General features: G+C 41.2%; 1 protein-coding gene across 1 annotated transcript in view; it reads right to left on the reverse strand.

Moving 5' to 3' along the window:
* Positions 1–26235, reverse strand: part of VAT1L (vesicle amine transport 1 like) — a 64416-nt gene extending 38181 nt beyond the window's left edge. The window contains exons 1-4 of the mRNA XM_014056792.2: positions 25928–26235; positions 17111–17240; positions 9598–9813; positions 459–601 (exon numbers count right to left, since the gene is read on the reverse strand). Of these exons, the coding sequence (XP_013912267.2) occupies positions 459–601; positions 9598–9813; positions 17111–17240; positions 25928–26187 (749 nt within the window). The 5' untranslated portion in view covers positions 26188–26235. The remainder of the gene's footprint in view (positions 1–458; positions 602–9597; positions 9814–17110; positions 17241–25927) is intronic.
* Between the last annotated feature and the right edge of the window lie 387 nt (positions 26236–26622).

Here is a 26622-nt window from a genome sequence, read left to right on the forward strand (position 1 = left end):
GTTATTAACACAATGGTTATGTGAAGGCACTCAGATTTCCCCATTGACTTGTCTTGTCAGACAAAAATAGATTATAGATTAAGGGAGCATAAAAATGGATTAAGGAAGAGGGTTTTTTTTACACCTCTGGATTCCCTGACTACTATCTATATACGTAAAAGAAAGATTCAATAAAGCGGATATATTGTAAATGTGATAAACCTATTGGAGACCTCATAACATTTTATTTCCCATTGATAACTGGTCACATCACTGTTATCCAGAAATACAATCTAGGAGTTGATAAAAAAACAAACCAAAAACCACACACATTGTCATATTTTTTCATCTTTTACAGGCTGTTTATAATAGGACAATAAAAATGTTTTTTTCAAAATTAACTTACTTGTCGCCTCCAATAGCTTCTTATAGTTCTCATTGACCATTTCCAGTATCAAGTAAAATACAAACTCACTCACTTTTTAACTTCTTGGACATAATCCATATTTCGGTCAAACAGGTAGGTCACAGACTCTTTGATAGCTTCATGCTTGAAAGAAGAAGCCGTTCCAAAGACGGTAACATTAGGAACCGTTGAGCAGAGCTGAGCAATAGCTTGTCCCTACAAATGCATTTGTAAATTAGTTGCATGGATATATCAAACGTGTTTACCATTCATTACTGTAATTGGCTCTCTGTCCAAAAGTGATCTGAAAATACATTCTTTATTTTTTGAACCGCACAGTGGTTGGAGTGCAGTACTGCAGGCTACTTCTACTGACTGCCGGCTGCCTGCAATTTGGCAGTTCGAATCTCACCAGGCTCAAGGTTGACTCATCCTTCCCTCCTTACAAGGTGGGTAAAACGAGGACCTAGTTTGTTGGGGGCAATAGGCTGATTCTGTAAACCTCTTAAGAGAGGGCTGTAAAAGCACTGTGAAGCGGTATATATGTGCTAAGTGCTATTTACCTTACTGCTCAAAATCAATGTTATGTTATGCAATGTTATGTCACCATTGGGCAATATTATGTTAGCACCATTTGCCATTTGTAACTTGTGCTTAAATAAGAGAAATTTGAAAAGTAGCCTATTATTGTAATATATATGTAGGATTAAAATTAGGCTAGGGCCAGACTTAGGAGAACAGAATTGTTTCTGAGATATAGTTGGATCAAAGAACCTCATATTGCCACTTGGCCACATGTAGCCACTGGTTAAGATGTTGCGTTTGTGGTTGTATGATTTGCCAAAGGGGACAACAGTTACTTGACTTTAGATGATCTTATGAAAGCTCAGATCAGACTAAGAGCTCCATGGGGAACTTCCAAGACATTCTAGGGCCGTGATGGAAAACCTATGGCATGCGTGCCACAGGTGGCATACAGAGCTCTCTCTACGGGCACACGAGCTGTCACCCCAGCTCAGCTCCACTGCGCATGTGCACGCTTCTCTTGCTGGCCAGATGATTTTCAGGTCTCTGCCGTTCATACATGGGGAGTGGGGAGGGGTGTCCCATGCGCAAGTGCAGGGGGCATGGGGTACCCCCCAGCAGCCCATTTTTGGTCCCAGGAGGCTACAGAGAGGCTTACTAGGCCCAAAATGGGGTGTGGGAGGGGGTCACGTGTGCATGTGTGGCGCAGCGGAGGTTGTGTACGGGGTCATGCATGCATGTCCAGGGGTAGGGGGAGCACAGGGGGGGGTCATGCGTGTAAAGCATTATGGGTGTAGACACTTTCGTCACGCAGTGACAAAAAGCCACCACTGTTCTAGGGGCTATGATCTATACTGGGAAATAGAAAAAAATTCATCAAGAAGAAAAGTGTACCTCAATTCCAAGTGATGGCCAAGTCAAGATATATATTTACCAGAGTACAAAGATTTCTCATAATGTGAACTCATTGTAGATAGGAATTTATCTTTTAAATGAAGAGAATCAATTGGATAGCTTCCTCATTTTTCAGGCCTTCAAATCTTAGCCAAGAAGCACTTAGTTCTCTGCGGTCACAATGTTGGCTCAAACTTTGATTGTGAACCTCAACTGAACTTAGATTCCAAGCCCAATTTAATTTGTAAAAGCATGAACAATCCAAACTTTCAAAAGCTCCACTGCAGGCATAAAGTATGTGCCAAATGTTGTATTTCAGCTGCAAATGGGATTCCTGGGGATTGAGAGAAGAGCATGTCTTTCCAAACTCAATTACGAGCTGAAATTACAATGTTAACCATTCAGGTCTAGTTCCTTCTGTTTGCTGATGATTTCCAATCAACAAGGAAAAGGATGGTTCATAGAAAAACACAGTCCCTGCCTCTCACAAGTACCTTAGTCATCTATGCCCTGTGAGATGGAGAGCTTTTTGTGCAATGAACCACAGAGGGAGAACTACAGGGAGAACATTTTTAAGCCATCACACCTTCTCTACATCCGACCAGCCTATTATTTTAATATCTTTGCTCTGCAAAAATATTGGAGAATACTTCTTTAAAGCTCCCCTGCTCGGATACAGAAAAATCAATGAGGTAACTGTATAATGAGCATGTTTCTCCCTTTAGACCAGGAATACCTGACATACTTGAACATTTTTTAAAAAATAAGAACCTTTGTAGGGAATTTGTCTCCTAGCCGCGTGATGGCAAATGTATGACATGTGTGCCAGAAGTGGCACACAAAGCCATCGCTCCAGGCACCCGAACCGTTGCTTGTTGCTCTTCCGGGTCCAGCACACCATCCAGCTGGTCTTCACCCATGAGGGAGCAATGGAAGCCGGAAGAGCAGCTACCTGGTGCACATATGAGCACTTGGTGGATGCTCCTCTGGTTTCAGGCAGGCGCAGGTGCCCTGGCCACCTGTTCTTCTGGTCTCTAGCATACATGCGTGCGCGAAGACGAGCTCACCAGTGTGCATGCACATGCCAGAAACCGGAAGAGCAGCTGCCTGACATGCACGCTGGGCAGGTGATCATCCAGTTTCCAGTATGCATGCCCATGCGCGCACTCCTGTTTCGGCACTTGGTGCTGAAAAGGTTCACCAACACTGTCCTAGCCCATCTTTTTATGTATTCAGAAGCTTGTTAAGTTTCCATACTTTAGCTGAGCAGCCCCCTGGTAACACCTGCTGCACTTTCCTTTGTGTACGCACACTTTGGGTTTGTAGGAGGAGGAATCACTGTCTTTTTGGTAAACGGGCTGTTTTATTTTATGCTACCTTGGCTGCATTTCAAATGTTTCTCGCCTGTGTAAAAGGACCGGGAAGTTGCTCTTCAACTGGAATAGAGGGTTGTTTTATCTCTTAGGACTTTCAAACAGTGAAATTGGGAAAGATAATTATTAAGTGGACAGTCTACTATTTAAATTAAACAAACCGCACTTGAAGTGGATGGGAGCATTTGCAAGGGGAACTGTCAGATTCGTTCTTGGTGGAAAAAAGAGAGCTGTAGGAAAATTTCATCCGGTTTGCTGTTTTAAAGCAAAGTGCCCTGATTCAGATATTTCCTAGATGTATGGACAAAGCAGAACTACTAACCTTCCCCTTAGTAACTCCCTGGAGAACTGGCAATGCAGCATTTGGCTCAATAACCACATGTAAAAGTAGGAACTCAGATGAGGGTTTCCCACAGAGCAAAGGGCTTCCATGATTAAAATATTTATGGCAAGCAGAGTTTTGCATTACATCTTATACTTTAATATATATTTTAAAGACATCATTTGCAGAGTGATGTGGAAATCTGACAGAATAGGCTTCTTGGTAATGAAAAATGAATATGCTTTGATTTAGGCAGTATCCTTGTATGAGGCATACACTCAAATACCTTCCCTGTGGATGGATTTCCCAGTTTTGCTCACAGGGTGAGACACAGTTAGTACTTAGATCCAAATAACATTCCAGAAGGAAAGTTTTTCATCTCATAAGAAGGGAGAAACTGAGTTACTGTGTGGAAAGGAAATAAATAAAAATCAGATGAACTGATTTTCCCCTTTATACTATAAAGGTAAAGATAAAGGTTCCCCTCACACATATGTGCTAGTCATTCCTGAATCTAGGTGGCGGTGCTCATCTCTGTTTCAAACCTGAAGAGCCAGCACTGTCTGAAGACGTCTCTTGGTGAAAAATGGGGGCTTTTTGCCTTACCCCAGCCTGGGGGCCGGAGAGGACAAAACCCTTTTTTTCTTACTTACGTCTTCGAAATCTTGATGTATTTTATAGTCCAAAAAAAAATACAGTATTTAAAGAACTGATTGTACTTCCCACAATGATCTTAGGTGGATTATAATAACCCATAAAAACAACATTTTGGAACAAATAAACCAGATCCTTCCCATCAGATGCCAGGTCACCCATACTGTGGACCTCTTGACTCTGCCCCAATGCTTGGAAGAAGAGCCAAGTCTTCACAGTTTTCTGGAAATATAAAAGGGTAAAATGTTCCCCACCACATCCTTATAAAAAAAAATCTCAATTGCACTAACAGCACTGAGATCGAGGGAAGAGATCTTCTAATCCAGGGATCCGTGGGCCAGATCCGGCCCATGGGATGCAAGATCTGGCCCACGATGCCAGCCTGGAAACAGCAAAGGACCAGTCCCTAGTGCCTCTGCCAGTGAAAATGGAGCTCATGGGGGGCATCCATTTTCACTGGCAGAGGGCTGCACAAGGCTGTCACAGCAGAAAATGGGGCATGAGGGGTGCCATGGACATGCCCCCCCCGGGGACACACACACACACACAAACACACCTGGTCCTCCAAGGTCAAACACAACCCTAATGCAGTCCTCAATAAAATTGAGTTGACACCCCTGTTCTAACATTTCATGAAACCTTCAGTTTCTTGGTGGCGTTGGCTTGAATTTTTTCTAGTATTGATTTGGATGGCTTTAAATCTCGCTTTCCTTTTGAAAACATGTTAGAGGTTTATTGCTTTAAAATGTCAATAGCTGCCTTAAAGTCTTTTGTTGTAGATTTTTTTAAAAAAAGAAAACACATGTTCAATATATTATTTGTTTTCAGTAATTGAATTGATGTCTTAGTTCATTCATTCAGCTGGATCCCAACTAAGATCTTCAAGACAAGTAGCTGCACCCCAACTACTTCATTCAAGACAATGATTTTGGAGACTCCTCTTTTCAGAGGGTGAAGCAAAGTACATGTATCCTTTACTTTTTCCCTAAATAGTTTCTAATAGAGAAGACATAGTGGATGAAGTGAAAGGAAGAGACATGGGGAAACTGATTGTGTAATATTAGAGTACTTGTTATTAAGGAGAAAGCTTCAGTGGAGTTGAATGTGTATCTTGGATTACAAAAAGGTCAATGTTAATAAACTTAGAACAATAAATAAAGTTCCATGGCAAAACAAAGTAATGGGGAAAGTGGTTTACAGAGGTTCCTAATAAAGAAGATAGTAGAATAAGAATTGCAATCAATTCTGACAAGGGAAATGAACACAAGAATTCACAGAATGTCTATTGAGATTCTCAGTCATCCAGGTCATGGTTGTCCCAAAGATGCTTTTTTTTTCCAGGAGGCAACTGGACTTTCTGAACAAAACAATTACTTCATGAATGGCACAACATAGGATAACAAACCTATCAGGACAAGATTCAGCAGTCCATCTGCATTTAAAAGACAAAGGCAATTCTTTTGAAGACAGCAACATCCACATTTTAGACAGAGAAGTCTGCTGGTTTCAAAGAAGGGTCAGAGAGGACATATATGTTAAAACTGAACAGCCCTCTCCCAATGGGGTGGGGAGAATATGTCATCATCTATCTCCTGACTACAACACAGTCCTTTCAGCAGGACTCCACATCAGGTTACCCTGAGGACACAGATAACCCTCCAAGTGGCCTCAACGGCCCTCTAAAAGCTTGCAAATGATCAGCTTCCTTCAAGGAATATAAATCCTCCCATTCCTCACCATCCAGTCAGAGCTGAAGAAGCATCTTGGATGAGAAGCGAAAATGTCTTCAAAGAAAAAAAAATCACTCTTGCCAGGTTTCTGCCCCTCCCTGAAGATCTGAGAACAAACATGGGCACGCACAGAAGATGTTGCAAAGATGTCTTGGAATTACAGAAATAGCGGTTGCGGTCCACTGGCGGCCTCGGAGCTGGCAGCAGAGTCGGAAAGTGAGGAGGTTGAGAAGGAACATGGGCCAGTTCTGAAGTCTGAGGAAGGCTCAGGCGAGGGCTCTGCATTCAGAGGCAGAGAGGGGGCCAGGGCCATCTGGTAGTTATGTGGTGCCTCTGGAGCCTCTGGAGTCTGACATAAGCGACGCAGAGGAACGGGTGTGTGTGTTCCCAGTGCACACATCCGCAGAGCTACCAGAAGGCAAGAACAGCAAGGGCAAAAGGGGCAACTTGGAAGTGAGGCTTGGAGATGATTGGCCCCTCCTATAAGACATAAAAGAGGAGCAAATGGACTTGAGCCTTTGCAGGAAGCAACTTTGTTCATTCTGGTCGGTTTAAATTCCGAAGTTCCGTTTGACTCTGTGCTCCGTTTGGCCTTGCAAAACTAATTGACAATTAGGTCTCTGGCAGCATTTCAAGAGAGATAAAGGTGGGTGCTTATCAGCCTTACCCTGAAAGACTGTGGCAGACTTCTGTCGGACTCTTCCCAGACTGGTTGTGAATCATTACGGGCTGCGAATGAACATAATTCACAGCCGGTTAAATTAAAAAAGGATTTGGGGGACTAAGCGTGTGATTTTTACTGTCTCAGGCTGCCTAGGTCAGAACAATAGCACCAGAAAAGTTAAAGCTCAGAATGAGTTGAAATGGGCAAGGTACACTAAGATTTTTTAAAGGCTTTTTTCCTCTTTAATTTTTTTTTTTAAAAAACACCCTGATAACTGCTTCTTTGAAATCTAGGCTATTCCTCCAATGATTTCATGTCCAGTGAACAATTAAAAAAAAATCCCCCTGCTAAGAAGCTGCATTCCTCTCGAAAGGAAAGGCCCTACCAATCACCCATCTCCTGGACAGCTTGTCTTGCAAGGCAAGTTAGCAACCAATGGAGAACTTTTCGTAAATCAATTCGTCCAAGACTACAAAAGACTTCCCACCCGTTTGATATTGCAAGATATCATGCGCTCCTGGAATGTTTGGAGCACTTGAAACAATGACATGGAACTTTTCATTAATGCAAAACGAAGTCCAAGATTCTTGTGCTACAGGACCTCCATTGTTTTACTGGCTGGCTCAAGAATGCTCATGACATTTGGGAATAAATGTGGTAGTTTGGCTGTCCTCCCTCCTGGTAGACATTAAAGCCCTGGAATATGTTATCCACACCAGCCTACAAATCACTCTCTTGAGCCTATGTCCAATGCCTACTCCCTTGCATTTTTTATAAACCAGCTTTATAGGCAATAATTGTTTTGGATTGTACTGCTGCAGATATTTTTCCTACATTGAGCTAGTGTGGGAGTCTCCAGACTGACCTTTTTTTTTTTTTTGCAACTGTTTGTTATTAACTACATGATTGTATGGTGTTATTTGCAAACTAGATAAATGCTCCTGTGGAGTTCACTAACTCCTTCCAAAGTTCTCTTGAACCCAATTTTTTTTTCCTGGCTTCAAATAATTTGAATCCTGGAGTGAAATTCAACAGGTTCTGACAGGTTCTGGAGAACTGGTAGCAGAAATTTTGAGTAGTTCGAAGAACTGGCAAATACCATCTCTGCCTGGCCCAAGAGTGGGGTGGGAATGGAGATTTTGCAGTATCCTTCTCTTGCCCGCCCACCAAACCATACCCACAGAACCAGTAGTAAAAAAAATTTGAATTTCACCACTGTTTGAATGGTCTGCATTTGGGTGGTGGTTTGGGGGGGAGGGGGGAGTAAGAGAAGGAGGAGGAAGAAAATATTTGAGAAAAATAAAGTTCTTTGTCTATACTAAATTACAGTATCATGAGATTATAATTCCAGACAGTTATTGCAATGACTCAGGAGTAATCATTCAACGTGAAAAAGGATATAGAGGTAAAGTGGGCTATTGCAGTTATTTTACTCTCTTTGTTAGGCAGTTTGTAACTTATATGATCAAGATTTTGGCCTAGGTAAAGCTTACATCTTTGTTTTATCAAGCATTTTGTGACATGTCATTGAATAAAGGTGAAGGTAAAGGTTCCCTTTGCACATATGTGCTAGTCATTCCCGACTCTAGGGGGCGGTGCTCATCTCCATTTCAAGAGCCAGTGCTGTCCACAGACTTCTCTGTGGTCATGTGGCAGGCATGACTAAATGTTGAAGACAGACGGAACACTATTACCTTCCCACCAAAGGTAGTTCCTATTTTTCTACTTGCATTTTCACATGCTTTCAGACTGCTAGGTTGGCAGAAGCTGGGACAAGTAATGGGAGCTCACTCCATTATGTGGCGCTAGGGATTTGAACTGACAAAGTGCCGACCATTCTGACAAACTCAGCGTCTTAGCTACTGAACCACCACATCCTTTTTTTAAAAAAAGAACCCTTTTACATTATTCCAAAACCTACTCAACAGAGTATCTCTACTTCTACATGGGAAGTCCATGTGTGTTCACTTTTGGAAGCTCCTGTGGCTCTTTCTCCATTTTAACTTACACAGCTCTCAACATTCATCCCAATTTTCAGCAATAGCCACCTATTCAAAGGCAGATTTCACAAGCCAAGAATTATTCTTCTATTTTATTCTGAAAGGAAGTCATTACAGACTTTCTTGGTCAAGGTGCCAGTTTTCTTTCAACAAGCTGGGCTTGAAACAGCACATATGGCATTAAAGTACACAAAATCTGCTAAGCAGACTGAATTCTGGCAATTCTGCTTGTTTTAAATCCAATGCTATTAATAGTGAAATTTAAATTTAAATACTTGTATCTTTTCCCTCTATTTAATGACGTAAACCCCAGTGGTGGGTTTCTATTATTTTTACTACTGGTTTGCTTGCACACATGACACTTCTATGCATGCGCAGAAGCGTCCGGGTGGGTGGGCGGAGCCTCCCGTCACTGCTACTACTGGTTCACCCAATCCGAGCTGAACCAGCAGCAACACACCTCTGGTAACACACAAACACACCTGAAGACACTTTCTTCTGGGTAGGAGAGACTTTTATGTGGTTGGTGGGTTTTTTTGACATCTAGCCCTCTCAATTTAAATAGAATAGAATTCTTTATTAGCCAAGTGTGATTGGATGCACAAGGAATTTGTCTTTGGTACAGATACTCTCAGGGTACATAAAAAGACAAGATACATTCATCAAGAATCATAAGATACAACACTTAGTGATAGCCATAGGTTACTAATAAGCTATCAAATCATACTAGGAAACAAACAATATAAATGTTAAAGACACAAGCAACTTGGTTATAGTCATAAGTAAGAAGAGATAGGTACCAGGAAAGAGATAGGAAGAGAAGAATAATAGTAATACAGTCTTAGTAGATAATTTGACAGTGTTGTGGGGATTATTTGTTTAGCAGAGTGGTGGCATTTGGGAAAAAACTGTCCTTGTGTCTAGTTGTTCTGGTGTGCATCGTTTTGAGGGTAGAGCTGCACAATCTACAACAATAGCAATTATTGATACAGTACTGACAATCAAAGTTGTAATTCTTTATAGGACAGACATGAAACGGAATCAACTTACCACTCCGCCCCCAGCAGAATGAACCAGCACGGACATGCCTTCTCTCAAGTTGGCAACTTCGAAGAGCATCATATATGCCGTTACAAAGTTCATAGGAAAAGCAGCTGCTTCAGAGAAGCTCATGTCATCAGGAATTTGGTACACAAAGTCAACCGGGGTGCACACAACCTCAGCCCAGGCATTGTAGTTAGTAAATGCCATGACTCTGTCTCCAATCTGAAATCATTGGAAAGAAACACAATCGGATTACAACTTTAGAATAGACTAACAGAGTTGAAAGGGACCTTGGAGGTCTTCTGGTCCAACCCTCTGCTTAGGCAGGAAACTACACCACTTAAGACGAATGGTTATTCAACATTGTCTTAAAAACTTCCAGTGTTGGAGCATTCATATTCAACTTCTGGAGGCAAGTTGTTCCACTGATTAATTGTTCTAACTGTCAAGAAATTTCTCCCATTGCTTCTTGTCCTACCCTCATGTGCTTTGGAGAATAGTTTGATTCCCTCTTCTTTGTGGCAACCCCTGAGATACCTTCTGGATAATCCACATGGAGGCACCCCCCAAAATACAGGCTAGTTTCAGATCAGTGGCAGTTACCCTTTCGTGACTGTAACATCCAGCAATCACGGGTACGACCACGTACAGTGTTGGTAGATGAGAGTCACTGTGGGAATAAGAATGATGCAAAATGTGTAGAAATATGTCAGCTGTTATTATACCATATTTCTACCCCATTTTTCCCTCTGGGCAGGTCTGTATTTTTCCTGAAATAGAGTGATAGATCTCCCCAGTTTCTTAAATGAGACTGAGACCTCTTCCTCTTGAAACTAGAAGAATTGTACAGAAAATAGTCTGTCCTAGGAGTCTCCAAATTCGGCAATTGTGCACTTCAATTTCCAGAATTCCTCAGCCAGCCATGTTGCCAAATTTGGAGATTCCTGGATTATCATAAAACCCACCTAATGCTTCCCATAATATTTTGGGAAGGTAAGTTAAAAATAATCATTGGTGTATTGCTTAAACCAGTTCATAGAGCTGGCTTATTCCAACCAGAACAAAATCAGTCCTATATGCTCCAGATTTTAAATATGCTAAAAAGTATTTAACAGTCATTGCAAATCCACCCCCTCTTTGCATTCTTAGCAGCTGTGGATTTAAATTCATGTATAAACTGTTTCAACTAGGCTGAATTGTGTTTCAGAGAACACTGCTTGATTCAGATTGCAACATGTGTATCTCTGCATTCTTCTGCCTATGGTACATTTAACTTTATCAGTTGCTTTTGATAGTTTTTAAAGAAGGAAGCCATTCCTTACCTTGCTCATATATAATTATTCATACAATAAAATATGGGGAGAGGGAAAGGAAGACTGTTTTCACATATAAAGTAGCAAAAATCATTTTTTAAAAACTGGATGTTATCGTTCTCCATAGCATATTCAAGTACTCAGTGCAATTTTATTCAGATGTCAACACAGAATTACAGCTTTAGAGGGGAGGAAAGTGAAATTAAACTGCAAAGCTGACTCGCCTATTGATAAAAATTCAAGGCTTTTGCTACAGTTGTCTGATTCTTCGCATGAGCTCATCTGAAATAAAATTATTTTGGTTACTTAATTAGCTTGGTCCATTGTACTTTTTTCTCCCGAGACGTGTATTGTTATGACAAATGAAATAATTGCTAGTGAGCCAGCAGGAATACAGCGTTATGGCACAGTTGGGTGCCATTAATGTGAGCTTCAATTCCATGCTTCAAAGATTGTCTGGCTGTAGAGTAGTATAGTTCTACCCATGCGCCTTTAGAAGTAAACTTACATATTTACATTAAGCTATTATTATATTAATATAATTAATTTGTATTAATAGTTATATTCATAACTGGCTTCGGCCATCCCATTTTGAAGATGGCTAGTACAAGATCACATTTCCACCCTATGCATTGGTTCTTTATCCATTTTAATATTAATTTTAATATTTTTGCTTTCATTCTTCTTCTTGTGCCATATCCGTCAACGAACATTGGCGATCATGTTGGCAATCCTCTTTTGTCAACTGCAACATGAAAAAGTGCTGGTGAATTTTGTCCAAACCAGTCCCTTAAGTTTTTCAATCATTCCCTGGAGGATTAAGTGAAGGTATTTTTCCAGATGTCACAACACATATCCAAAATATTCTAACTTTTGCTTTTTAATGGCTTTGATGATTTCCCTTGGTTTTCCCAGGCAACTTATCACCTCCTCATTTATTATTTTGTTAACTCAGCTTTTATGTAACAGCCGTCTATAAATCCACATTTCAAATGCTTCTAGTTTCTTCAAGTGGTTTTCTGTCAGAGACCAACTCCCTACTGGATAGAATAAAATATTTGCTTTCATGGCGATGTGTAAATTGTTTTATTTTGTTATTTATGACATTTATAAACTGCCCAGAATTGCTTGGTAGAGAAGATGGGCAGCATACAACTTTAATAAATAAGAACAAATATTTAAGAGTGCTTATTTCTTTACAGGTTACTCAGGATTTCAGTCTTACTGAATCACGTTGCAATTTGGGATTTGCTTAGGAAGTGGAGAGTTTTGGTCTCAATTAATCTTGGGAGATCGCTATCTGGAGATGGCCAGGTGCGAAATACAAAAACAGCAACAGTGACCATTGACACTGTCAATTAACTTGAACTTGATCAAGTTCAAGAGCTTTGTTCAAGAAAAATGCACTTGATAAAGTTTGGACCTTGAACTTTAACTTCCAACATCTCTATATTCATTTAAAGGGATGGAGTTGTAATCCAACAACATCTGGATAAGCTGGGGATCTTCATTGCTATTATAAATGTTGACTAAATAATGAAGCACCATAGCATGATTAAAATGGGCAAATAAAACAGCTGAGTGCTGTAGGATGAATTAAGATAACCATCATAATGTGTTTTTTTTTAAAAAAAAGGCAGACCACAAGCTAGGCGGACTCAAATCTATCTGTACATTTTTTTATAATATAAAGTATTATTTTCATAAACTAGCAATACTGGGAACTGAAATAGTCCCCACCGTATGCAAATCCTATCTTCTGTTTTTAACGAAGAGACCTATTGAATGTTAAAGGCTGTTAAATGCTCAATCACTGATTATATCTTCCATCATAGATCATCTCAAATTCTATTAGCTCTGCATGTCTTTCAGGTGACGACCTTTCGAAATGAGAAAATGAAACAGCAAGCATCTCTCCCCTTTTATCTCCCACATATTCATTTATTTTGAAATTGTGCTTTTTGATCTTGATCAAATTCTACTGCCCTCTTTTAGAGCCCAACTTGTCTTCACTCAAAGGCTGTGGGGATGTGGATTACGAGGCTTGTAGCATGGAAACATTTATAGCATCTTGAGTGGTGCCACATTTCAACTGCCTTGGGATACAGAAAAGATTACAAACTTGTAAAATTTGCTGATAGCTTTAAAATGCAGCTGAAGCAGGATGACATGCCTATTTGTCTACCTCTTCTTCTACCCCCATCAGCAAAAAGTAGATTTTTTATGTGAAATAAAATGGTTTGCCTGCTTTCTTTCATTATTACCAAATAAAAAATGATACAGTATTTGCATACAATAGGTGAAAGCTAAGTTGAATATCGCAATTACAGTCCCATTCCAAAGAAGTGGGAACAAACTCATTCAACTGGCTGATGAATTGCAGATTTGGAGTGAAGTTTCTTGCAACCATAACTTCATTTGTGCCTTCAGTTGAATGGCTATACTGTACTAGTTGTTTACCCAGTATGTTAAAGTCTATTTGGCTTAAGAAGAATGAACTTCAGCTGTTTGAGTTTAACTACAGTTGACTGAGTTTAGAAAACTTGCTAAATGTCTATGGAAATTCTCAATCATCCAGATCATGGGTGTCCAAAAGGCAACTTGACTTTCTTGGTGTATCTTGCTTGAAAATGTTTCATTTCTCACCCAAGAAACTTCTTCAGTTCTGGATTGAACTGAAGAACCTTCTTGGATGAAAAGCAAAATGTTTTTAAAGACAAAAAACCCAACAAGATAAAGCATCTTGGAAAAGCAACTTTGGAACAAAACAGCTAAGCCACAAACAAGCAAATTTCATTGAGCTTTTTCTACAACCCCAATCTTTGCATGGGAAATTTTGAGAGCATGGGATGGACACAGGCATTGAATGACAGCTGAGGTGGAAGACTATTCCATTCACAGATTGGCTGGTTATGTTTACTGATTATAGTCCCAGACCAATAAAACACAAATATATTGTAAATGTAAGACTATATATGGTAAGCCAACCTTAAAACAATAAATAATAAAAAGAGGGCAGCATTCAAATTCTACAATCCATAACTATTGCTGAAATGTTGGCAATATTTTAAAGGGTTGCTTGCTTTTAATTTTTTTAGGAGGAAGTCTGCAGCCTCTTGCTCAGCAAGACAAGTAAAATTTATTCGTGCCAAATACTAAGGGTGATATAGTAGACAGTTTAACAATTCATAAGTTACTGTCTTGACTGCAGTCTGCACAGAGGTAAATGCAGTTATCTTCTGATTGTCTGAATAGCCCTGGGTTATTTCTCATTGTATTTTCAAAGAAAAACAGATTTAGAGCCCAAAAGAAATTATTGCTTTTCCTTTTCAGCTGGAATCTCAAACTCAGATTGCCATGAATGTTACTTGAGACTAGCTCAAAAGACCAAAGGCCTTAACAATGAAATCTCTAATGAGTCAAGGATGAAGAAAATAAGGGCAATAAGTACACAAATATTAAATAGATGAACTTTACATAACTACATTTGGGGTTTTATATAAGGCTCTTAGAAGCAGGGATGGCTGTGGATGTTTCTTGTGTGGAGAGCAGCTGGAATCATTGAAGCTGATGACTATGTGGAAGCAAGCAAGGACCCTTGCTTAATGTGAATCCCTCAAATTCCAGATGTGGCATTTCCTACTAATTCCATTGGGCATCAGCCTGCATAGGGTCCATGGATCCTGTCATCACCTCTCTAAGCAGGCATCTACTTAAGGTGCCCTTGGAAGAAGAGGGAGCAAGGCTAACTTGGCCAGTCACCTAGAATATCTTGCATGAACCCAGTGAATGCCATTGTCCACTGTCCTGGAAATCATTTCCAGTCATCTCCCTTCAGCACCAAGGAGGATCCGGCCAACACTGCTGACAAACTTCAACACTGTCCAGGTTAAGTCAGCTGATCTTCTGCAGGGTTTACAACAATGGAGGTGGAGTTTTACTCTTCTGGGTCACAGGCAAGTCAACTCCCTCCTTCTCTTCTTCCTCCCCACATTTGTCCATCTAGTTTGCTCTTGCCTCCCTTGTTACCATCCCACATCTTCTGAAGTAAGATGGGAGTGGTAAGTTCTTGTCAGATGACACCTGTATATTGCACTCCTTCCTTTAAGTATCTTTTTTTTTTTTTTTTTTTTTTACAAAAAATGACTTGGTAGGTTATAAATTTGAGAACCACCTTTGCAGTATCTTAGTGTTGTGGCCTGCCGCCAGCCAGCAGAGCTGGCAGCAGAGTCGGACAGTGAGGAGGTTCGGGAGGAACAGGGGCCAATCCTGGGGACTGAGGAAAACTCAGACGAAGGCTCTGTGTCGGAGGCAGAGAGGGAGCTAGACAGCAGCGAGGCAGAAGAACAGCTGGAGCCTGTTCCCAGTGTGTGCATGTGCAGAGCTGCTAGAAGATAAGAACTTCTAAGAAAGCAGGGTCAACTTAGAAGTAAAGCCACACCTTGGAGGTGATTGGCCCCTCCCATAGGAAACAAAAGAGGAGTGAATGGGGAGTGGGGTTTGCAGGAAACAATTTGTTCATTTGGTCCGGAAAGTTCTGTTTGTGATTCTGTGCCAAGTTTTGCTTTGTCCTGTGTTCTAGTTATCTGGCAGCGCTCCAAACGAGATAAGGTGCGTGTGGATAAACATTCCTCTGAAAGACTCTTTGCTGGCTGTGAATCAGAGTGGGTTCCTACCAGTTCGCACCTATTTGGTAGAACCGGTTCATCAAATCTACCGAACCGGTTAGAAGAGGTTCCACCAGTGGACCCAGAAAGCAGGCCACACCTGCAGAAGAGGTTCAAAAATTTTTTGAAACCCATCACTGCCACACACACACAGACACACAGAGAGAGAGAGAGAGAGAGAAAGAGAAAAAAAGGAAGAAAGAAAGAAAGAAAGAAAGAAGAAAGAAAAAGAGTGAGAGAGAGATGGAAGAAAAAAAGAAAAAAGGGACAGAGAGACAAAGGGAAGGAGAGAGAGAGGGGGAGAGAGAGAGAGAGAGAGAGAGAGAGAGAGAGAGAGAGAGAGAGAGAGAGAGAGAGAGAGAGAGAGAGAGAGAGAGAGAGAGAGAGAACACATGGCCGGCAAGCCACTCCCACAAAGGAGGCCACACCCACAAAGTAGGTTCCAAAAATTTCTGAAACCCACTACTGCTGTGAATGAAAGGAATTCACAGTCATGTAAATAAAATGGGTTTTGTCAGGAGCAAGACTTTACTTCTTGCTTTCTAAGGAAGCCTGAATCAGAACACTTAAGTCTTCATGTTTCACACGGAGAACTTCACCCTATTTGATTTTGCTTTTCATCTTACTCAGTTTGCCCTCGAGGAGTGTATATTCTATTAGGACCAAGCATAACTATTGTCATTAAGGGATGATGATGATGATAATGGTGATGATTTGTTTGTTTTGCAGTACTGCACATCTTCTCCTATGCAGGAAATGTTGTTTTGGTTACATCACCAATAGTGTTCCTAATGTGAATTTTGTTTTTTTTTTCAAGAGAGAATTATGTTATGATGCCTTTTAAAACTGCTTTTATACCACTGCTGCTGCGCATTTGCTATTTTTGTATTTATATATATTTATATAGCTGCTATATTTAGACGTATTTCTACGCCAGCCATTTTAAAACCAGTTTCCTGGTAGATATAGAACACAAATTAGAATGGGGATATGTAATTCAATACAATACAATCACAGAGTTGGAAGGGACCTTGGAGGTCTTCTAGTCCAACCTATTCTAATCCCAAAGCAAACAAACCATTTTATGGTACAACCTGAGCTATGAACAAGTCCATTTAATCATCAAGTGCTCTACCACCATTTGAAATTCACAATACGTTAGAATTCAACATTGGAAAGACACTGTAGCATGCCAGGATATTTAAATGACAGTCTGCACATAACACAAATCAGCAATAGTTAAGTACATACATTACATAATAAAACCCAAACAGACCATGTTATTGTTTATAACAGTGGTTCTTAAAACCTTTTTCACCACAAACCCCTTTAAATACTTTTTGTGGCCATGAACCATGGCCAAAGATCCACAAGACCTAACTCAAGATTCAAATCATGACATTTCTTCAAGCCTTTATGGACCCCCCCCTTTGATGCCATTGTGCCCCCCCCATAGGGTCCGTGGACCACAGGTTGAGAACCACTGCTTTATCATGGCTTAAGGGTATCTTGTTTTGTTCTCAAGCACTATCATATTACCTCATAGCCTTTCACATTTTCACCCAGAGCTTCTACAATTCCAGAGCATTCAAATCCAGGTATAAGTGGTGTTTTAGGTGGATTATCAATGTTCCCCTGGCGAACCATCAGATCAATAAAATTTAAGCCACTGTAAGGGGAAAAAATAAGAAAGGAAGATATGAAGGCCTGCATTCCAAGGTAGCTGATAAACACAATCTATCACGCCATTCACAACCATATTTTAGTGACCAAAACCCAAAATGCTCTTTATAAGAGATTTCTTTTCTTTCCCACCCTCACCCAAGCTGAGTTCACTGTTCATCTTTTGGGATATTCCTAGGAAAAACTCAGGTTACATAGCTTTCCTTTGTCTACAGCTAAAAACTCCTTTGTTTATGCTGCTTTGGAAAATAATATTCAAATATTAGGACTTTGCAAAAATGAACCCATTCAGTTTACAACTGAGTAGAAACTGACAATGCAGGGTGAGGAGTTTGCAAGTGGTTTGATTTTTAAGGAAGCTATTATGCAATTCCATATTAATGTAGCATGCAATTTTAAAAAATGAAACATAACATTCATTTCCCACAAATACTGGTAACTTTTGATTGCTCCCCATGGTCCAATATCTTTCAAAAAGGTGGTGTCAGCTCATCCATGAGCTCCAGACTATTAATCAAATTGGTTATCATGAACGTATTACGAGTAGTTCTCAACTTATAAGCATTCATTTAGTAACCATTCAACGTTAACAATGATACTGGAAAAAAATGACTTATGACAAGTTTTCAATGACCATTGCAGATCCCTACAGTCACATGATCAAATTTTAGGGCACATGGCAACTGGCATGTACCTATGAAGGTTCAGGATCCTGGGATCATATGATCCCTACTTGCACACTTTCCAGATGGCTTCCAACAAGCAAAGTCCATGCGGGGGAATCAAGATTTGCTTAACGACTATATGAGCCACTTAACAACTGCCTTAGTAACTCTGCCAAAAATGGGACGTAACTCACTGAACTGTCTTTCTTAGCAATTGAGTTTTGTGGTCATAAATTGAGGACTACCAAACTTCCTTGTCACACCAGTTTCCCTGGATTTCTGTAATATACAGTCTATAACAATCATGGCAACCTTCAAAACCTGTGTGGAATTTTGGACAAAGATATCTGAATAACCCAGTTCAGTCCTTGAGTTTTTCAATTCCCACTAAATAGGTTAATGTTCCCCTCACACATATGTGATAGTCGTTCCCAACTCTAGGGGGTGGTGCTCATCTCAGTTTCAAAGCTGAAGAGCCAGCGCTGTCTGAAGACGTCTCTGTGGTCATGTGGCAGGCATGACTAAATACCAAAGGAGCATGGAATGTTGTTACCTTCCCATCAATAAAGTGGTCCCTATTTTTCTACTTGCATTTTTACATGCTTTCGAACTGCCAGATTGGCAGAAGCTGGGACAAGTAACGGGAGCTCACTTCGTTATGTGGCACTAAGGATTCGAACTACCGAACTGCCGACCTTTCTGATCGACAAGCTCAGTGTCTTAGCCACTGAACCACTGTGTCCTATTAACCCTAAATAAGACAAACCCTAAATAATTAACCCTAAATTAGTGGAAATAAGACAATGGTTATCCCCAGCGCTGGGGAAATTTTTTTTCTGAAGCTAAGCTGTTCGTGTTTTGCTTTATTGAAAGACAAAAATGTTATTCTTTGGGTACTTAAGCCTCATTTGCTGAAAAGGGCTTCAAACTGGTGAACGCTGCCTCATTATTTTTTGTTGATGTGCTTTTTAAAGATTTCCTACATTCCAGTTAGACTCCTTCTCTCTTTGTCTCTTTCTCTGTGCTCCTACTCCTTCTGAGTTAACATTTTTAGCAGAAAGAAAGAAAATACTCTTAATGGCTAACTCCAATATATAAAAACCCTGAGATGGTGAAATAGAGAACTCTTGACAGATTATTGAATTAGACGTGCATTAGAGTAAAAAGGAGAAGAATCATACTCTTCTCTAACCCATGCTCATTGCTTCCCCCCACCAAACATAAGCCTTTGGTAAACAGTAATACGATGCTTAGTGTTACAGAATTTATTTTATAAGGAAGATCAGTAGAATATGAAGGACTGCGTAAAGCAAAGCAACTCCACTCTGCAGCAATGGAAAGGAAGGCTGCCATAATATAGATGCTAGACAATGACAGACAGCTACCATTTCTAATGCGGAATGAAATGTAATACCATCCAAAATCAGATTGCATTCACCTCCGTCCCCAAGGGTAGACAAACTATACATTCGAAGTGTTTTGGACTACAATGCCCATAATCCACGATCCTGGGTTGATTATATGCCACCAGGTTAGCATCCGTTCTTGTGATTGTACATAGGTTGACTTTCTCCAAGAGGCTCTTGCCCCAGCCTGGTCCTTCAACTCTTTCAATGACACCCTTATTGCCAAACTACTACAATCAAGTACATTGATCTTGATGTTGGCTGCCCTCTCATTATTATTCTTTCCACTTTTCTCAACATTGTAGACTTCTCAAGAGAGCTTGGCTCTTTGCAAAATGTATTAAATGTCAGGCCTGCAGCCATCTTTTCTTTTGGATCTCTGGCCTGCCCTTTTTATTATTCTACTATGCAATTTCTATTGTGGAAAAATTGGAGGGGGGATTGGAGAAGTGAGATGCGTTGTAGGCATAACAAAATTCTTTCTAGAAAGTCAAGGTCATCCTTTGTCTTTGCACCTCTGGACCTGACTGGAACTGGATGGGTGGCACTGCCAGCATGGCAGTGGGAGGTTGGACCATGTGATGGACTTGGGGGCAAGATCTTGAACTTTCAACTAGGTGGGAAAACCCGGGAAGCTTTCAGATTTGGGTTTTTCCAGATGTGCCATCATGGCTCTCTTAATAAATTGGAACCTTGAGCAATACTTTGCCTCAGACTCTGGTTTAATTTTGGATGCTATTTGGAACCCTGACATTAAATACATGTTTTGAGCTGATTATTCACACTTTGAGTGAAAATTCTAGAATTCTGGGGATTCAGTAAAACTAGGCAGATTTCAAATAAGCCACAAAATCCAATGTATGCCTGGTCCTTCACAATACAACTAATTGTTTCCACTAAACAGATGCCTTAATGTTTCTTTCAAGGTTAAAGTCTTTTAAAATAAGCACTGCAGCATTTCACCTTGATTTTTTTTTTCTTCCGATAAAAATGCCAGGGCTTTTGTATAACAGGAGCCAGACGTGGATAGCAGAAATGTGATTTTTCTGACCTAGTGGCACACAGGAGTTATTTCCATTTCTTGAACTTGGTTGGAAAATGCTTTGCAAGTGATGCCTTCCTCATGCCAAATCTTCACTGAAACGTTTTCTACCTTTATACTGCCAGAGCATCAATATTCAGTCATCCATGAGTGCTTCTCGGCTGGAATTTCATTTCAGCATGGATGCCAATGCAAGGTGACAGTACAAAGTTATATTTGCTATCAGGACACGGTAATGATGTCAGGAGATGCAGCTCCAAATTCTGTCTGTGGACGTCTGATGCATGTGGGCATTTCATGCATGGATGGGCTATATGGGAAACTCCATTTTCAAACATGTGAAATGTTTTAAATAATAGATTAGTCTTTCTCAGCCATACCCACTACTGTCTTACCCTTGGATTGAAAAGGGTATTTGGACTGAGTATCAGAGATGTTCAAATCTCTGGTGGATTCCCCAGTTTAAGCTGCAGAGGTGTTTGGTTGTTGTTGTTGTTGTTTTAGCTTTTGAAGCTCTGCCTTGAGAGGACATTTTGAATCACTTCTCTGCATATTGTTTTGAAAAATCTGTGGCTTCATAAAGAGCTCCAACTCCTGCTCACTCTACTAACATATGCTTTAAAACATAGGTAAAGCTTCCCCTCGCACATAGGTGCTAGTCGTTCCTGACTCTAGGGGGCAGTGCTCATCTCTATTTCAAAGAGCCAGTGCTGTCCAAAGATATCTCTGTGGTCATGTGGCCGACATGACTAAATGCCAAAGGCACATGGAACCCTGCTACCTTCCCATCAAAGATGGTTCCTATTTTTCTACTTGCATTTTTACATGCTTTCAAACTGCTAGGTTGGCAGAAGCTGGGACAAGTAATGGGAGCTCTCTCTGTTAAGCAGTGCTAGGGATTTGAACGGCCAAACTGTCGACCTTTCTGATTGACAAGCTCAGCATCTTAGCCACTGAGTCACCACGTCCTTATACCATAGCCTAATAAACCTGTGATTTACCAAAATGTTTTTAACCAGGGCCCAAATTGATTAGGGTTTCTAGGACTCAGCCTTACCTCTGGAGATCATTTCCCTAAAATCTGGTAGAATGAATTAACTTTTTGAATTGTTCTTTGAAACATGCACCTAACTGAAACTATAGTGTACATATTGTATGTTTGCTACAGATCAAAGAGGTATTACAGCCTATTAATAGCTCATTGGCCAAACAATTCCTATGTCTCTGTTTTGAATTTCTAGGATAGTCACACATACGTCATGGGAAGAACATATAGGAGGTGGCACGTGTGCACATCCAAGAACATAAGAGAAACACAAAAAGACACTGTGAAACTCTTGGTCAAGGTTCCAAAACAATGTGGAACCCCCAAAAGAATATCCATAAAGATGGATACACTCCACATTCACAGCATGCTGATTAATTGTTGAAAATCTGGAGGTTGAAAGAAAAAATAGAACACGTCTGAAATAGGCCAAATTAGTTGGATTCTTGAACTGAAACTTCTGCAGTACGTTTTATTGTGATGGCCAACACTTCTTTCCAGCCATTTGGGAAACATGCACTTCTAATCACTTAATCAGATATTACATGAAAACATGCAGCCTTATTTCACCATCATTGCATAAATATCAAGGACGCACATGATAATTTTATATTTCTCTGCAAATTGCAAACCCCAAACCTGCTACAACACAATGTTGGCAACAGTGCTCAAAATCCCGCAAATAATGACCTGGGTTTCAAACTAGCCTTAACGAGTATTTAAATTGTTACTCAAGAGTACTTTGAATTATTATACATTTAGGGATATATTAATTTTTATGTATTTGTCTAATGTTTTTACTCCTCCTTATAGTTTGTAGATTTTTGTGTGTATGTACTATATGGGTGCATGCTGTGTGTGTGTGTGTGTGTGTGTGTGTGTGTGTGTGGATGGATGGATGGATGGATGTATATGTATATGTATGTATATGTATGTATATGTATGTATATGTATGTGTATGTATGTATATGTATGTATATGTATGTGTATGTATGTATATGTATGTATATGTGTGTGTATGTATCTATACACACAGACACTTTATATATATATATATATATATATATATATATATATATATATATATATATATATATATATATATATATATATTCTATGTAATTTTTATTTTTATTTTTTAAATTTTTTTAAAAATAATTTCTGTATCCCACTTTCCTCATGCTAGTCTAAGGTAAAGCTAATGGTTCCCCTTGCACATATGTGCTAGTCATTCCTGACTCTAGGGGGCGGTGCTCATCTCCATTTCAAAGTCAAAGAGCTGCCCGAAGACGTCTCTATGGTCATGTGGCCAGCTTGATTAAATGGCACATAGAACACTATTACCTTCCCACCAAGGTGGTCCCTATTTGTTCTACTTGCATTTTTGCATTTTTACATGTTTTTGAACTGCTAGTTCAAAAGCAGAAGGTTGGCAGAAGCTGGGACAAGTAACAGGAGCTCTGTTATGCAGCGCTAGGGATTTGAACTGCCGAACTGCTAACTTTCTGCTCAGCATCTTAGCCAATGATAATAAAGATTTGACCAATAGAGCAAACTCCCATCCTTCTACATCTTCATTAGGAAAAGACAGTTTTAATCTGGAACAGAAAGATGGAAGAGATGGGTTGATTGTTAATTCTAAACCACTTTTTTATTGTGCCACTTCCTAGTTCTCTTCCCTTCCAATTATCCTCATTGTTTGGAATGGCCTTGTGGAGCAGCAGTAAATATACCCTGCTGATTTAACAACAAACACAACATCAAAAAAACCCCCAAGATGTTAAAACAGTTAAGACCAACCATTTAAAGCCGGAGAAAGATTCCATGCAACAAACATATACTGTACCGCTCTAATCTCTTTTAATTTTTTTTTTAAACTGGGAAAGAAACAAAAATGTTCCAACAGGGTAAGTCCCATGACTTCTGGCTAAAGTACGTTTCAGTTCATACAGTCACATAACTTTCAGAAGAAACTAAGCAACAATCCACCCTTGACCTACTTTCTGTCCGCTCAGAAGGTAAGCAGGATTGGGCCTGGTTAGTCCTTAGATGACAGACTTTCACAAAAAACCAGCTAAATGAGAAAGCTCATTTAGGAGGAGGCAGTAGCAAATGACAGTTAAAGGTAAAAAGTTTCCCCCGCACATGTGTGCTAGCCGTTCATGATGCTACTGGGTGGTGCTCATCTCCGTTTGAAAGCCGAAGAGCCAGCACTCTCGGAAGACATCTCCGTGGTCATGTGGCTGGCATGACTAAACGCCAAAGGTGCACGGAACCCTGTTACCTTCCCACCAAAGATGGTCCCTATTTTTATATTTGCATTTTATGTACTTTCGAACTGCTAGGTTTGCAGAAGCCGGGACAAATAACGGGAACCGCTGAACTGCCAACCTTCTGATCAACAAGCTCAGTGTCTTAGCCACTGAGCCACAGCATCCCAATGTAAATGGACTCAATGTAAATGACGGTTGCCTCTTGCCAAAACTGCATGTGTAGCTGGTCCCCATGAGTTGGGTTGAGTTGGACATGAACAGATTATGGAAAACATTGCACTTTCAAGTAGATGGCAACAACTTAACTTTGTTTGGGCTAGGAAGCTAAGCAATAGCAATAGCAGTTAGACTTATATACCGCTTCATAGGGCTTTCAGCCCTCTCTAAGTGGTTTACAGAGTCAGCATATTGCCCCCAACAACAATCCGGGTCCTCATTTTACCCACCTCGGAAGGATGGAAGGCTGAGTCAACCCTGAGCCGGTGAGATTTGAACAGCCGAACTGCAGAACTGCAGTCAGCTGAAGTAGCCTGCAGTGCTGCATTTAACCACTGCGCCACCTCGGCTCTCTTAAGCAGCACTGAACATAACTATTACCTAGACAGGAGGATTAGTTAGTTATGTATCCTAAGGAATTTCAGGGCCACTGAGCAGATTAAAATAATCAGGAAGAAGATACCAGCAAACTACTCCCATATTGCACCATAAAAACGGCAAGATTCCAGGGAGTCATCAGAGTCAAGCACAACTCAAGGACCTTTACCTTCAGCCTCACAATGAGTAAGTTACTCTTCACTTAAATATGTGCATTTCCTTCAGGTAAGCTAAGGAGCTCCAGAAGAAGGAGCATGGCCTTCCCAATCCTGCTTCATCCTTCTTTCTGATTTCTACTACTCACTTTTAGAAAGCCCAACCCAACCTTTTACCCACAGTTTGCCTAAGCTCTCAATAGCTCAACAAAGTTTTCCTGGCCTTGAGTAATTTCAGCTTGTAGGAGCTGTAGGTCTAACTGTCACCAGCATCCTTCTAACAGAGGATTTCCAGGGAAAACAAAATTAGCCAGAAGGCAGAAAATAGAAGGGGATTAAGCATAGGAGCAGGGGAACAGTTGGGGAAAAGAGGATTTATTCATGAGCTTGACCAAAGAAAAGAACTTGAGGCTATCAGAAGGCGAGGCAATTGGTCCCTTATCTAGCAGTGTCAACAGCTACACAGACTGCAGATGTAAGAGAAATGGGAAGTGCCCCAAAAGGACCAAAACAGGCCAATTTGGGGAAAGCTTTCTGGTCCCTCTGTTTGGGGAAAAAACTTGGAAAGGGCTTCTAATACAGTGGTCTTTTGGAAAAAAACCAAAAATGATTCACATTCTTCAGATTCACAGCCACCCTATTATTGAGCACCCCTGGAGATGGGGGCAAGGGGGGGAGGAGAGAGGAGGAGAGAGGGGGGGGGAGGGAGATGAAAAGAGGAAGAGAAATGAAAAAAAAAGAGAGAAAAAAGATCTTCATTTTCGCTTGCAATCTTTGTGCACATTTTCCTACCAAAGATGACAGAGCTGCATTTGTTGCTGAGTCAAAGCCCTGAAGCCTGCTCTTCCAAAGCTCCAACCAAAATACTCCATAACTTGGGAATAAGCCTGTTTGTTCCGACTGTTGTTATTTTTTTAAGGTTCTTTCTCCATGATGGCTAAGGAAGGCACCAATTGCAAGGACAAAGAGAGGGTGGAAGGGGGGGCTCCCTGTTGAATTCACCCTCCCCCCCTTTGGAGATTGAGCTGGAACTTTGCACAAAGTAGCTGGAGGAAGAGAGGGGGGAGCAGGATTCTTTTGGGGGGACGGGTCCACCCCCTTGATTGCTTACTCATTTACTTATATTGGAGTTAAGGCGTCTCCAGTGCCTCTGCCTCAGATGGGCGAGCCTCCCTTCCCCAAAGAAGCCTGTTTGCCCATCAAATCCAAAGGCAGAAAGGATGGATGGATGGATGGATGGATGGATGGATGGAAGGAAGGAAGGAAGGAAAGGAAGGAAGGAAAGCAGGAAGGAAGGAAGGAAGGAAGGAAGGGAAGGAAGGAAGGAAGGAAGGAAAGAAGGAAGGATGGGTGGAAGGAAGGAAGAAGGATGGATGGATGGATGAAAGGAAGGGAGAAGGCAGGGAGATGCTTCCAGACGACCGCCGGCTAACTAGAAGAATTAAAAATAATAACAATAATGTTGTTTTTTAAAGAAAACCAGAATACTGGACCAGGCTTTCACGCGGATCTTCAGCTCTCCTTCCTGAGGCTCCGGCATCACTTTTTTAGACACCCGGAGCTTGTTGAGGCCCCCGAAAGCGGAGAGCACCACGGCTCGCATCTCTTTGGCATCCCCGGCTTTCGGGACGCCGCCGCCGCCGCCGCTGTTGTTGCCGCCGCTCTCTCCGTTGCCGCTGCCGCCGCCTTCGGGAGCCTCTTTCTCGATCATCTGCTCCGTCTCCTCAGCTTTCCCGGCTCCTTCCTTGGCCATGGCGCTGCTCCGGCGGCAGAAGAAGGCGCAGGGGCTGGAGAGCCGCGTTTAAGGGGACGGGGCCGCGCGCGCGCGCCGGGAGGGGGAGCCGGAGGACGAGAGCGCGCCTGTTTTTGGCCGGCCGGCTTCGCCCGCAGACCAATTGGGTCCGTCTCCCCCCCCCCCCCCGCCACCCAATACGATGGAGAGGCGCGCGCGGCGGAGGTGCCGGGCTGGCAGGGGCTCGGGGCGTGTGCGTATCCCATGACGTAGACGCGCAGACGATTTTATTTTATTTTATTTTCTCTCGAGCTCGGGTTTGTAAACTCCCCGGGGGCGGGTTTTTTTTGGGGGGGGTGGGGGGGTCGGACGACAGCAGTCGCCTACTTTGAGGGCTTCGGTCGAGCGCTCGGGGTTTTTGAACGCATCGTTCCCGAGACAAGAGATTTCGGGGGC

The sequence above is a fragment of the Thamnophis sirtalis genome, unplaced genomic scaffold (assembly GCF_051295495.1).
Source record: "Thamnophis sirtalis isolate CommonGarterSnake01/CBP01778 unplaced genomic scaffold, rThaSir2_p1.2 scaffold_14, whole genome shotgun sequence".
Taxonomy (NCBI): Eukaryota; Metazoa; Chordata; class Lepidosauria; order Squamata; family Natricidae; genus Thamnophis; species Thamnophis sirtalis.